The 13,505-nt window shown below is 40.7% G+C and overlaps 2 protein-coding genes and 1 non-coding gene across 3 annotated transcripts; 1 reads left to right on the top strand and 2 right to left on the bottom strand.

The window, feature by feature from the left end:
- Window positions 1-1,477: 1,477 nt before the first annotated feature.
- Window positions 1,478-1,551, bottom strand: TRNAV-CAC. The gene has a single exon. It is a non-coding gene; the product is annotated as a tRNA-Val (tRNA).
- A 72-nt stretch (window positions 1,552-1,623) lies between these two features.
- Window positions 1,624-4,390, top strand: LOC121055786 (UBP1-associated protein 2B-like). Its single transcript, XM_040529030.1, has 2 exons — window positions 1,624-2,902; window positions 4,026-4,390. The coding sequence occupies exon 1, from the start codon at window positions 1,648-1,650 to the stop codon at window positions 2,875-2,877; it is 1,230 nt and encodes a 409-aa protein (XP_040384964.1). The 5' UTR covers window positions 1,624-1,647; the 3' UTR covers window positions 2,878-2,902; window positions 4,026-4,390.
- Window positions 4,391-4,836: 446 nt separating this feature from the next.
- On the bottom strand, window positions 4,837-8,779 carry LOC102721591 (ABC transporter F family member 5-like). The gene is made up of 9 exons (XM_006662972.3): window positions 7,937-8,779; window positions 7,314-7,655; window positions 7,060-7,200; window positions 6,766-6,945; window positions 6,406-6,561; window positions 6,210-6,311; window positions 5,966-6,094; window positions 5,464-5,568; window positions 4,837-5,364 (listed from the first exon to the last, which is right to left on the bottom strand). Exons 1-9 carry the CDS (start codon window positions 8,762-8,764, stop codon window positions 5,269-5,271), a joined length of 2,079 nt encoding a protein of 692 aa, XP_006663035.3. The 5' UTR covers window positions 8,765-8,779; the 3' UTR covers window positions 4,837-5,268.
- Between the last annotated feature and the right edge of the window lie 4,726 nt (window positions 8,780-13,505).

Below are 13,505 nucleotides of genomic sequence, written 5' to 3'. Positions count from 1 at the left end.
TATTTCTTCGTAGTTTTTTTGCGGTATTTGTTTTTGATTCACTTATGATGACATAAAAGATTTTACCTATAAATTATTTTTTATTCCTAATGGACCGTCTTCTCATAAGCGAAACAACCGGAGATGAAGTTCTATATGCTGGAACTTCCATATGGAGCGCCTTTTTCTACAGGAAACACCATAGGAACACCATAGAAGTTGATAACATATTTGTAAATGAAAAATAGTTTATGAATTATTTTTTTTATATACGTGCTCTTAACAATCTAGGAGCCAAGACTTAAAAAATAAACTATGATGAAAAAATACCTAAACATACTCTAAATTTAATGTTAAAATTTAAATTTTGATTTATAAACTACGCAAAAGCGAGGAGATGATGATGCATAGCCCTGCTTTTTTTTATAAAAAGCTAACGGGATACAAATGATTTCTGGCAGCAACGTATTGCTCATGCTCATTATTGGTAAACAAAAAATAATTTTGGCTGCAATTTACAAATAAAAAATCAACATGACTCATTATTGGTAAATCATTATTGGTAAACAAAAAATAATTTTGGCTGTAATTTACAGATAAAAAATCAACATGACATGATGTAAATTGCTCATTATGGGTAAAAACAAAAAAAATATGTTCTCATTATTGGTAAAAACAAAAAAAATATGTTCTCATTATGGGTAAAAAAAATTATGTTGAAAAATAAAAAAATACTCATTATTGGTAATAAAAAATAATTTTGGCTGCAATTTACAAATAAAAAATCAACATGACTCACTATTGGTAAACAAAAAATAATTTTGGCTGTAATTTACAGATAAAAAATCAACATGACATGATGTAAAATTGCTCATTATGGGTAAAAAAATATGTTCTCATTATTGGTAAAAACAAAAAATTATGTTGAAAAATAAAAAATTACTCATTATTGGTAAACAAAAATAATTTTGGCTGCAATTTACAAATAAAAATCAACATGACTCGTTATTGGTAAATCATTATTGGTAAACAAAAAATAATTTTGGTTCTAATTTACAGATAAAAATCAACATGACATGATCTAAAATTGCTCATTATGGGTAAAAAAATATATGTTCTCATTATTGGTAAAAACAAAAAATTATGTTCAAAAATAAAAAAATTACTCATTATTGGCAAACAAAAATAATTTTGGCTGCAATTTACAAATAAAAAATCAACATGACTCGTTATTGGTGAACAAAAAATAATTTTGGTTCTAATTTATAGATAAAAATCAACATGACATGATATAAAATTGCTCATTATGGGTAAAAACAAAAAAAATATATGTTCTCATTATTGATAAAACAAAAAATATGTTGAAAAATAATTTAAAAAATATGTTCTTATTATTTTTTAAAAAAATATATGTTCTCATTATTGATAAAACAAAAAAATATGTTCTTATTATTTTTTTAAAAATATGTTTCTCATTATTGAAAATAAAAAAAATTATTGTCTGAGCCCAGGTTTGAACTGGGGACCTTTAGTGTGTGAGACTAACGTGATAACCAACTACACCACCCAGACTGTTATACTGTAAACAACAAACTATTAAGTAAGAATTCAAAATTAGTGTGTAAATACCCGAATCCCCACCATCACCGCCTGCGCCGCCGGCCGGGCATGGAGAAGAAAAGGTGCAAGCGCCGACGACGGAAACTTCGGGAAGACTCTTCCCCGGAGTCCGGCTCCGACTCCGGCTGCTCGCCGCCGTCCTCCCCGACCTCCGTGCGCCGCCTCCTCGAGCCCTACTCCAGGCCCCGCCTCCTCGCGCTCCTCGCGGACGCCGCGGCTGCCGGCGACCCCACGCTGCTCGCGCGCATCCGCGCCGCCGCCGACGCGTCCCGCTCCCACCGCAGGCTCTTCGTCCACGGCTTGCCCCCGAGCGCCGATGCCCCCGCGCTCGCCGGGGCGTTTTCCCGGTTCGGCCCCCTCGCCGAGTGCGACGTCGTCGCCCGCCGCGCCACGGGGGAGTGCAAGGGGTACGGCTTCGTGACGTTCCAGTCCCGCGCCGCCGCCCGCCGCGCGCTCCGCGGGGCGCCGTGCGTCGGCGGCCGCGCCGTCTCCGCGCAGTACGCCTCCGCCGGCACGGGCCCCTCCTCCTCCGGCGCCGCCGCGGGGAGGCGGGTGTACGTGACCAACGTCGCGGCGGACGCGAACGCGGAGCGGCTGCGCGACTTCTTCGCGCGGTTCGGGGAGCTCGAGGGCGGGCCGTTCGGCTTCGACGCCGAGACGGGCTCCTCCCGCGGGTACGCGCTCTTCGTGTACCGCGCGGCGGAGGGCGCCAGGAGGGCGCTCGAGGAGCCGTACCGCGTCTTCGAGGGGCGCACGCTGCACTGCCAGCTCGCCGCCGAGCCCACCAAGAAGAACAAGGGATGCGCCCCGGCGCCGGCGCCATCGCCGTCGCCATCGACCGCTGTACCGCCACCACCGGTAGAGGCGCCGGCGCCGCTGCAGCCAGTTCTTGATGCCGTCGTGGCCTCGGGCGTTGGTGACCTTGCAATGTACGCGCAGAACCCAGCACAGGCGGCGGCATTTCTCGGGAAGAACCCGATTCTTGCAGCTGCCGTGCTGAATTGTGCATTGTCCTCCACGAAGGCTGCAGTGAGTCCATGCCAAGCAGTTGCATCTTCACCAGATCCGGCAGCTGTCGTTGCCCGCAGTCCGGTGGCTGCTCCGGCAAAAAAGCCATTACTTGTGGCTCCTCGGAGTCCAGCAGTTGCTGCAGCAGCAGGGGTGCCATCTCCAGGGAAGATTGGTGCTAGGAATGGTGGTGCCGGATTACTTGGGCCATACAAGCCACCATGCTCACCAGTGTTGGCTTCCTCCAGTGGAGGAAAGGAGCAATGCTGAGAACATCGCTCTTGGGTTCCTCATGGTGTGGGATTTGCTTGCTTGCTAAAGTCCTCTTGCTTGTGCCATTTTTGTAGCCTCTATAAGACTGTTACCCTTAGCATTTGTTGAATTATGATGTACTCTTCGTTGTTGCACTCCTAATTTAGCAAAGATGTGTTTTGATGGTTCAATGCTGTATAAATAATTCAGTTTAAATCTGGAAGTTTTACCTGTTAAACCCTGAATTGAGCCATTCACATGGTTGTATGTTTCCCTTTCAGAAAATGATAACTTTTTGTAATAACAGTAGCTACTTTGAACTGTTGACATGGTGAGATGTTTTCACAGTGCTTAATGAGGCTTAGACCAGCTTAGGCAAAATATCCATGTGTCGCTTTTTTTATTTATTTAGATTTTAGCTGTTCTTGGTGTTTGATACTGTTTTGTCAAAAACATTTTGAAGTTTAAAAGAAAGTGTTTTTGATATGAGACTTTCATAAGCATCTTTTGTTGATATGAGAATAGTATTAATTGTTTTTGGAGATACGTCTTGTTTATTCAGGTAACTCAACTCAACCTCAACTGTTAATGCATATCCTCAAACAGCAGCTAGCAGCTAGCTGGAGTTCTGACTAGGATCAATCTAACATGACATAGGAACTACGGTAGTAGAATACCTTTAATTCTGTCTTTGTATAGATGATTGACAGCTATGGTGTATAGTTCAAATATGGGTGTTGATCTCTGAGTTTGGATGGTAGTAAGATGGCATTTTTTAGGATGTGTGTTCTGGTGTTTATATGAATGATAAACAAAATGCACTAGTCAACTGTATAAACAAAATGCATATAGTCAACTGTTTCCTTGGATATTGGATATATGTATCAAAGATCATAGTTGGAAAACCTGATAGTAATAAAACTGGAATCGTGTATGAACTTTCTAGGTATTCAGCTCATTGTTCATTGTAATGTTAGATGGACTGTTTAGGGTTGTTTTGTGACTTGAGACGCTTGTCTACATATTTTACCTTGTTTACTTTTTGCCCAATGATGCCTGGATATGTTGTTTGCTGTGATTTGTATCCCTTAGTCTCATAACTTTGTTGGAACACAGTTGTATTCAAGCCACTTATCTCATTCCTGCCTTTGGAAACTGATTTGCAGATATGGACATGTGGAGGTATGGCGCACCAAATCTACGTCACTCTCAAGGCTCAAGTTGTTGCATTTAGGTCTGTAAGCTTATAGAATGCTTGTCAGTAGAGGCTTGTCTTTGCTACCCTGAACTATAGATGCAAGCCCAGATTGGGAAGTTTGTGATCCTCTGTTGTCTTCAAGTTTTAGAATTTTGTAGTGTTCAAATATCTTGATGAAACCCATACTGAGGAAGTTCCTTGTTCTTATTCCTTAGGTTTTATTAGCTCTCTCACTCAAGAGTTGTAACCATTTGTGCTAACATGTTCTCTCCACCAACTGAATCCAATCTACTCTATGCAGCTGGTTTGGTTTCTATTTTATTAGACAGAATAGCACTGAACAATTAATTGAACGTACCTTTTTGCATGTTAACTGTCAACCAAGGGATGATACAGACTGCAGTGGATGTACAACCTTCCCCAGTAGCTATCTGATTAGTACATCTAACAGCAGATCATCCTTGGACCTGAAATGTTTTTGCCTGCCTATTGGACATTCAATCTCAGTTGATTGACATTGTGTTCTAAAGAGCAAATATTTGTTGCTTGCATAGCTGGACAGGTATTTGTACCTTTTTCCTGGTGCAGTGAGACAGTGATTACAGTTGTGTTGGGGTGTTTGGGGTATTTTGTCAACAATGGTTTCCGTTCGGTTTTTAAAGGATGTGTTTATTTTTTTCTTGTGACAATAATCAGGTGTATAGCAGTTCATTATTGATACATTCCCAACAGCATGAACACTATGGTGCCTGCAGTTTATTCATATAATCCGTAAAATAGACAAAATCTAGACCATTTTGATCTGCTTCCTTTATCTCCATAGTGTAACCAATCAGTACAAGCTTTACATCATAGTAGAATTGCCCAGCAGCACTGGCTTTATACAATGTGTGGTTCCTCCGTATGGGTGAAATCTGGAAGAACAAGAATGGTATTGCTATTTGACACAAAATGAAGCATGCCTCCCATCAGAAACTGCCTGCATTATGTACAAGGTCATGTATGATTTCTTGCTTAGTTACAGCATTTTGGTCTCCTATGATGCTACTGCTAATAGGATTACTTCATTCCTGATGTATGTACACCAGTTGCTAGAGGTATATGGAGTATATAGCATTACAGCAGGCCATGAGCCTGCCTTGGCACCGGTGTTGCAAATGGGGTATATGGCACAGTGGACACCCCCCAACCCCATGAATCAGGAGGTAACCTTACTTCCACCTCTTTGCATTTTTCAGCGATTTCGATTTTTGCTTGCTTTGCTGGAATGCCTGCATCTTCTGCTTCTTCCGGGCAATTTTCTCTGCCTGCATTACAGTTAGAAAAAGGAACTGCGAGTTATAGAAACTAAACCTTACCAATTTATCGTAGTTTAAATCGCGAAAAAAATAGTAGAGAGCATTCACCTTTGACATTTTTGACTTGGCTTTTACTTTGGGGGCTTTCTCCTCAAGCTCTTCCTCACGTGCCAGTTCTCTCTCCCTTGCCTCAAGATTCCTTTCAAGGTAATACTACAAACACGAGGAAGAAAATGTCATCATTTATAGTTGTTCCAGTATTCCAGTGCTCCAACAGCCTAACATTAAAAATTCACTCTGTTTATGATGTCTCTGATAGGATCCATATCTTGATTATACCATTAGAATTTCTGAAGTTGCTGATATCATTATGACCTATATCTTGCTTAACTGTTTCTATATATTTTACTGAACACTACTTTGGCATATGATGAGATAAGAATTTTCAGAGAAGATGAAGCATTTAATTCTCATTACATGGAGAACACTAGGTTATGCTGCTGTACTAAGGGAAAAATATTAGAATCAAACAAGAGTTAACCAAATTTCACTCTTACTGCAGTAAATACACGTGCAATGTAATATTAAGTAAGATCATAGGAGAACTCACATTGTAATCTCCTTGATAGTCCTGAATAGTCTGATCTTTCACTTCAATAACTCTGTTAACCATTTGCTTTACGAAATAACGGTCATGAGAAACTGTTATAACAGTGCCTGTGTATTCTGAAATTGCCTCCTGTCATACAAACAAAAGCATTTACTGTGACTACATGCTAAACAAGGAGTTGACAGATTATAAAACCAAAAAAAAAAAAGGTTTGCTAGGCAGGAGAACGAGAATTCCATCTGACCTCAAGCATTTCTTTTGATGGAATATCAAGGTGATTTGTTGGTTCATCCAATATCAATAAAGTAGATGGAGTGACCAAGAACTTGCAAAAGGCAAGCCTCGCCTGGGGAAATAACAGAGAAATTGTGAGTACATATGCTCAAGTCAGGACACCACATCATACAGATAAAAGGAATTCACTGAAAAATGTATATTACCTTCTCTCCACCACTTAAGAATTGAACCTTTCTATCTAACATGTCATCCCTAAAGTTGCAACGACCAAGGAGACCTTTGATCTCATCAATTTTCCAATCCTCTGCAGCTTCTGCTACAGTATCCAGCACAGTTTTCTCCAAATCAAGTGCTTCCGCCTGGCAAAGATCATATACATGAATCTAGTCAGGGGAAAAAACAATTTATATGCTATTGACATGATGAAAGGCTGATGGTGCATTTCAATTAATCAATAGGACCACGACCACTTGACCTGATAGCTAAATTAAAGTGTAAATCATATGATATATACTGAAGCCATGGTGAAAGAAAAGGATATCCAATTTAGGGATTTGGTTCACCTGATTTTGCTCAAAATAATTAGGCAAGACATTGTGCTCCCCAAGAAGTACTTCACCTCCTTGCGGCTTCTCCATCCCCAAAATAAGCTTAAGTAAAGTGCTTTTCCCACATCCATTGGGGCCAATAATGGCTATCTTTTCACCTCTCTCGACTATTAGATTTGCGTTATTGAATAATTTCTGGAGACAAAACCAAAAGACGAGGACTTGATGGCATTTATACATTAAGTTGGGGGTAAGGCTAATAAAAAAACAAAGATGACAATGAAACTTTTCCAATAGAATGAACCTGACCTTTTCCCCAAATCCAAATTCAAGATTCCTTAATGTCAATACAGTTCTACCACTTCTCCCGCGCTCTGGAAATCTGATCTTCAACTGCTTCCTTTGGAAAGGTTTCTCGATCAACCCTTCTTTTTCAAGCTTTTCCAATTTCTAGTGTTTGAAATTGGACAACAGTTAGTAAATAATAATGACAGATGGCTGAAATGCTGTGATCAATTCCACTGATCTCAGCCAAGCCGCAAACATGTAATTCTAGTGGTTACCTTCTGCTCACTCGACGCACGCCCTGCGTTAACTCCAGCCCCAAGTCTGTTTATCAGCTCCTTTGTCTGCTCAATTTCCTTCTGCTGCTTCTCCCATGCAGCATACTGAGTCTCCACCCAAATTGCCTTTGCCAAAACATATTCTGAATAGTTTCCCTTGTACGTTTTGGACACGCCAAATTCAGTCTCCACTATCTTTGTGCACAACTGGTCCAGAAAAGCCCTGTCATGAGATATGATGACCATCGGCACTTCTTGCGTCTTAAGGTAGCTCTCTAGCCACTCAATGGTATCCAAATCGACATGATTTGTAGGCTCATCAAGTAGCAGCAAATCAGGATCCTGCACATAATCAATTTAAAAATGTAAACACACACATAAAAAAAAACAGAAAACCACCGCTCAAATAGTAAGACCAAAACCAATTGCTGTACAAATTTCAACAATCTAGACCCAATTCAACACTAATAGGACATAATAAATAATACCATTCATTTTTTAGTCTGTTATCACAATTATAATATACCATTCATTTTTCTCTCTTATCACAACATGATTAATTATACCTCTCTTCTGTTGCAAGTTGCAATCAACAAGTAAAAAGCTAAAATTTTTAGATGTACCTGAAGAAGAATCTTGCCGAGCGACATCCTCATCTGCCAGCCGCCGCTGAAGGAGGCGACGAGGCGGTCGGCGTCCTCGGGCGCGAAGCCGAGCTCGGGCATGAGCTTCTGGACCTTGACGTCGACCATGTCGAGGTCGACGTCCTGGGAGCGGCGCTGCAGCAGGTCGAGCTCGTCGAGGAGCCTGCCCATGAGGTCCATGTCGTCGGTGGCGCCCTCCAGCGCGGCCTGCACCCTGTCGAGGCGGGACTTGACCTCCATCTCCTCCTGGAACGCGCTGAGGAACTCCTCCCGGACGGTCCGCGACGCGCACACCTCGAACTCCTGGCTGAGGAAGGCGATCCTCATGTTGTCCTTGGCCTTGACGACGCTGCCGCCGTCGGGCTCCTCCAGCCCGGCGATGATGCGGAGCTGCGTCGTCTTGCCGGCGCCGTTGACGCCGACGAGCCCCACCTTCTCGCCGCGCTGCACCTCCCAAGAAACGTCGCTCAGCACGGTCACCCCCTTGTAGGACTTGGAGACGCCCTCCAGCCGCACCCCGGAGGGGATGCTGGACGCGCCGCTGCTCGACCGCTTCTTCCTCCCCGCCGCCGCGTCGTCGGCGGTGGGGGCGGAGAGGAGGGAGGAGAGGTCGCCACCTTCTTGGGTGGTGGTGGTGGTCGTGGTGGTGGGAGAGGAGGTGGTGAGGCGGCAGTGGATGGGGGTGGAGGAGGAGCGGCGGCGGCGCGAGGAGGAGGAGGAGGAAGGGGAGGGGAGGGGTGGGGTGGGGAGGCGGAGGGTGGAGCGGAGGAGCTTGGAGGAGAGGAGCTCCATGGGCGCCGCCGCCATGGAGGGAGGGAGGGAGGGAGAGTGGTGGCCACACACACAAACCCGATTGTGTGTGTGAGACAGATGGAGGGGAGGTTGAGTCTTTATCATAAATAAATTAAATATATAGTTTTATGAAAAAGTTTTGGGTGATTTTTTTAGGGAGGAAGTGAGAAAGGGTTTAATTTTTATGGTTGTGTTTTTTATCTTGAAAATGATTTTTATGTGTTTTTTGGGTGATTTTTTGGGAGGAAGTGAGGAGGTGGGATAGGCCATATTTTCATGGTTTTTTAGCTTGAAAATACTCCATTCATTCTAAAATGTAAGTATTTTTAGGATTTAAATTCTATAGAACAATATAAGTATTTCTGGTAATATTCATGATATTGCTTATTATATCAATTACTTTCTATTCAAAATTATTTTTATTTTATCTACACTTATTCATTTCTCATTTATTGATTGTCACTATAGTCTTTTCTTTTTTTCTAATCCTTACAAAGCAACCTAGAAACTAGTCCTTACAAAGCAACCTAGAAACGCCTACAATAAAAACAAAAGGCGGTGCATTTAAGCTTGAATTTTTGAGGAAGGGACTGAGAAACGACTTAACTTTCAGCTTTTTTCACCTTGAAAAGACTTTCAGTTTTTTTTTCTTTGAGGAGATGAAATACAAAAAGGCTTAACTTTCATAGGTTTTTTTCACTTTCAAAAGACCTTTTAGGTTTTTAGGGTGATTTTCTACGGAGAGGAACTGATGAGGGAAGAAAGGCTTTAATAGTTTTCAGTTTCTTTTCACCTAAAAAGGACATTTAATTTTCTTTGTTTTGATTTTGTGCACATGTTCCTCTTCCTTTTGTAGTGGAAAGTCCTAATTTTCTTTGTAGGGGGTAGGAGGAGAAATGGTTTTATAGTGTTTATTGTGGTTTGTTTTGGTCCGAATATTCCGAGCAGATTGATCTTTTTCATTTCAAGTGTTGAATATTTGTTTCTTACTTGTGTGGTACGTTAGCTATGAGTACGTTTTCCTGATTTTTATTTCCAATGTTGAATATTTGTTTCTTCTGTGTGTCATGTATTAGCCACGTGTATGCTTTCCTGATTATCTTTCTCATGTTTCTACTATTCTTCCATTTATTGTTGAAATAGTGTTGTTATTAGGTTAACATGACATAATGGTTCAATACATAATTATTTTTATTCATCTAAGTATTTCATATGTTCTAAAATATAAGCATTCCTAGCTATAAATTTAGAAATATCTTTATCTATGTATATAAGCAAGAAGTACTTTGAAACGGAGGCAGCATTATCATGATTTTATATATCCACACACAAACACACCAATCTATCATTCCTGGCACTATGCTCGTGGGTCGTGGCTTTAGAGGTCCTGAAAAAGGATGGTTCTATTTTTTAGAGATTTACAATTACCCTTTTATTATATCATCATCTACTAATAAATTATGTTTAATTTTAATATGGTGTGTAATTATTTAATATTATAACCAGATCCTTTATAAGTGAGAAAATATCATACACAGTAAGGTTCAAGAAAAAAAACGTGTACGTCAAACGAGAGCTAAAATTTTTCAATAATAAATATACCAGTTGAATTCTACTCCATTGTAACCTAGCCAATGGTCAATCCTTCATCGTGTCAGAACCTAAAGCCACATAAAACCACTCCATGCATGCAAGCCCGCGTACTTACACGTCCAAAACTCCAAACTTTTTTTCAACCCTAACAACTTGATTACGGCAAACAACTCTATCTAGACTAAGAACACGAACCAGCTTTTCTTGTTGGAAAGGAAAGTTGAAAAAAAAATCCAGCTTCATTTCCATAGCATCGCGAAAATTGTGTGTGGAATAATGGGGAAAAAAAGAAAAATCTTGTGGCCATAATTTCGCGGGAGGAAGACGACGAACGCCATGGGCGTCGTCGTCAGCTCATCACCAACCAAAATTAAGCCGGGCTCCATGGGACCGAGCGTGTGGCCCTCCACGGAATCGTGCGAGCCCGCGCGGCCGTCGGCGGCCACACACGTGTCATGCCGGAGGATCGCCGGGGATAAAGCTGAAGCATGCAGCTTGATTTGCCACCCAATTGCCTGAAATTTTTCAGTGAAAAACCATGAGCTTCTTCTTCTTGGATGCTAGTTCTCTCGTCTTTTCGTTTTTCTTATACGCTTATAGGAAAGAAATTAAACATTTAAATCTAAATTTAGAGTTTTTTATCATATTTTATATTTCAGTTAATGTTTTTAAGAACAACTCACATATAAACTTTTTATTTATATTTATAGTTTGTTTTGTTTGTGAATATATTGGTTGGCTTCTTTTTTACGGAAAAGCTAATAGATGAGCCTCGAGCATTAGAGGTACGTTAAGTTTGAGCTTCTGTTTTTGGAATGTTTCTAGCTTGAAACATTTTAAAAAATTGAAGTTGTGTTGTGCTTGTTTCTAAGACAGTGGATTAATATTGCACTGGATAAGTACTCCAGATAGAAGATCACAAGTCAGAAGCAGAGGCAAATTTTGCTCGTATATCATCCCATCGTCTCATCTTTCGTCTTTCGGATTAGCAATGAGAAATTGGCTGCTGCGATGTGCAAAGTTTCGTTTAGCCAAGAGGCAAGAGCTGTGGCATATTGGTTAAGTCATAGTTTTATATAATACCAATCCCAGTAAATAAAATGAAAGGATTAGGTAGGTTGTGAAGTCAAAAGAGTTTTGCTTAAGAAATATCAACAACTCCCAATGAAAGAAAAATATCTAGTGATTTGTGTGGTGGCAGTGAAAAGCTTCAAAAAGACCTGGGCTTATGCACAAACAGGAATGCAAATAAAAAAAGTTAAATCTAGGACTAAGGATTTGATTGAATTAATAAGACTATACAGAAACGAGGGGCTGTATTTGAAGGTACCATGTCAGAATTGAAAATAGAGATATTACATGATGCAAAAACAAAAAAGAAATAGAAACAAAAGGACCCAGTTGTACGAAAAGTGAACAGGCAAGGGTGTGGAGAGAAGAGGGCAGGGGCATATCTGTTAGGAAAACGATAATTGTAGGGAGCAGAGCATGAATCCGGAAAATATGTTCGTTTTCCTCCCGGCACATAAAGAATTCTCCAGGGATCTATCTGAAAGTATTTTTCCTCAGCCAGGGACCTGGGTAGAATTCTCAAAAAAAAAGTAAGGACCCGTTTGGTAGAGCTCTAAACTCTAGATCCTAGCTCCAAACTCCAATTCCAGTGAGAGCCGGAGAGCAGATTAAAACTATTTGGCTAGCTTGGTCTGTTTCAGAACTCCTAAAAGCAGGGAAAACTAGAGCGAAATAGAGGAGGTGTCACGGGTATCTAAATTTAAATCGGGGAAATGAATATATGTTTAAAATTTATAAACTTTAGTTAAAATTTTTTCGAAAGGGGTTCCTGGAACCCCTTCTTCTACGCAGCTTCGCCAATACGAAGTAGATGGATAATAATAGCCTTGCGAATTACGTGTAGTCATGATTAAATCATGATTTAATTATGTTTCTTTTCATGTAATTAAATACTGATTATTTTTCTTTTGAACTTCAACAACACAATATATGGTTATAAAATATTATATGATAGTTAACACACAATATAAATATTTTTAAGTAATTACAATAAAATAACAACACAATATATTTTATAAAATATTATATGATAGTTAACACACAATATAAATATTTTCAAGTAATTACAATAAAATAACAACACAACTATATGGTTATAAAATATTATATGATAGTTAACCAACAATATAAATATTTTCAAGTAATTATAATAAATAATAAATGGTAGTTGGTCTTAATTATACCCTGTCGGATAAGCCAAGCTCCAATTAAACTGGAGATTGAAGCTATGCTCATCTAAGCATTTTCTCCATAACGTTTCAATTTTACCGGGTGTCCCGAAGTTGCAGCGCGCGGGTTTATAAGGTGGTCACTCGTCGTTCGGCTCTCGATGTGGTACTACACTTTGCACCCCGCAGCGATCCACAGCCCACCGATCCCCATCCGACGCTCCCGCCAGGTCGGGCGCGCTCGTGGGCCTTCTTCTCCTCCGGTGCGGCCCAAAAAGCAGAGAGCCCACTGGGCTCCTTTCGCACGCACCAGCACGTAGCCGAAGAAAAGTCTGACCTTCAACGGAGCCGTCTCTGCACGTGCGCTTTCGGTTACATACGCTACGCAGGAGGATTAATTTGTGGCCGAAGAAGATAGATTGCTAGGCCAGCTTGTAATTAGCCGTCGCCTAATCAGCCGCAACGACTGTTTGTTGCTGTCTGTTGATGTATTTAATTAGTTCGTCATTGTTATATATACTGGGCACTAATATATTACACATTCTTAGCTAGCTGGATCCAGGAGCCTTGCCATGGAAAATCACCAGATGAACATTTCCACTCAACCTGCTGTGCTCAAGCTCTGAATTAGCTAGCAAACGCGTTGTGTACACATCTTTATCTTTATAGGATATATACACACTAATTTAAATTAGATATACATGTATTTGCTCAGACAAAGGCCACATCATGCTATGCTGTGCAGCTCCAGTTTTTGTCTATCCTTCGTTCCTTAATTACTAATTAATCCAAGCCAGTTCGTCAGAATATATATGTGTCCGGTGTGTTCTTATCATAGACTCGTCTTGTCGTCGTCCACTGCAACCTGCATTACTCGCTCTCTTAATCTCTTCTCGAGTTCTCAGATTGCGAGTTTTCAGTCG

The sequence above is a fragment of the Oryza brachyantha genome, chromosome 11 (assembly GCF_000231095.2).
Source record: "Oryza brachyantha chromosome 11, ObraRS2, whole genome shotgun sequence".
In the NCBI taxonomy this organism is placed as follows: domain Eukaryota; kingdom Viridiplantae; phylum Streptophyta; class Magnoliopsida; order Poales; family Poaceae; genus Oryza; species Oryza brachyantha.
This window is presented reverse-complemented; position numbering and strand designations above follow the sequence as displayed.

Coding starts and splice junctions, on each gene's coding strand:
- LOC102721591 (XM_006662972.3), bottom strand. CDS start 8,764: ATGGCGGCGGCGCCCATGGAGCTCCTCTCCTCCAAGCTCCTCCGCTCC. Junction 6,312..6,405: donor TCTTAAGTGGTGGAGAGAAG/GTAATATACATT, acceptor TTATTTCCCCAG/GCGAGGCTTGCCTTTTGCAA. Junction 5,569..5,965: donor ACTATCAAGGAGATTACAAT/GTGAGTTCTCCT, acceptor TCGTGTTTGTAG/TATTACCTTGAAAGGAATCT.
- LOC121055786 (XM_040529030.1), top strand. CDS start 1,648: ATGGAGAAGAAAAGGTGCAAGCGCCGACGACGGAAACTTCGGGAAGAC.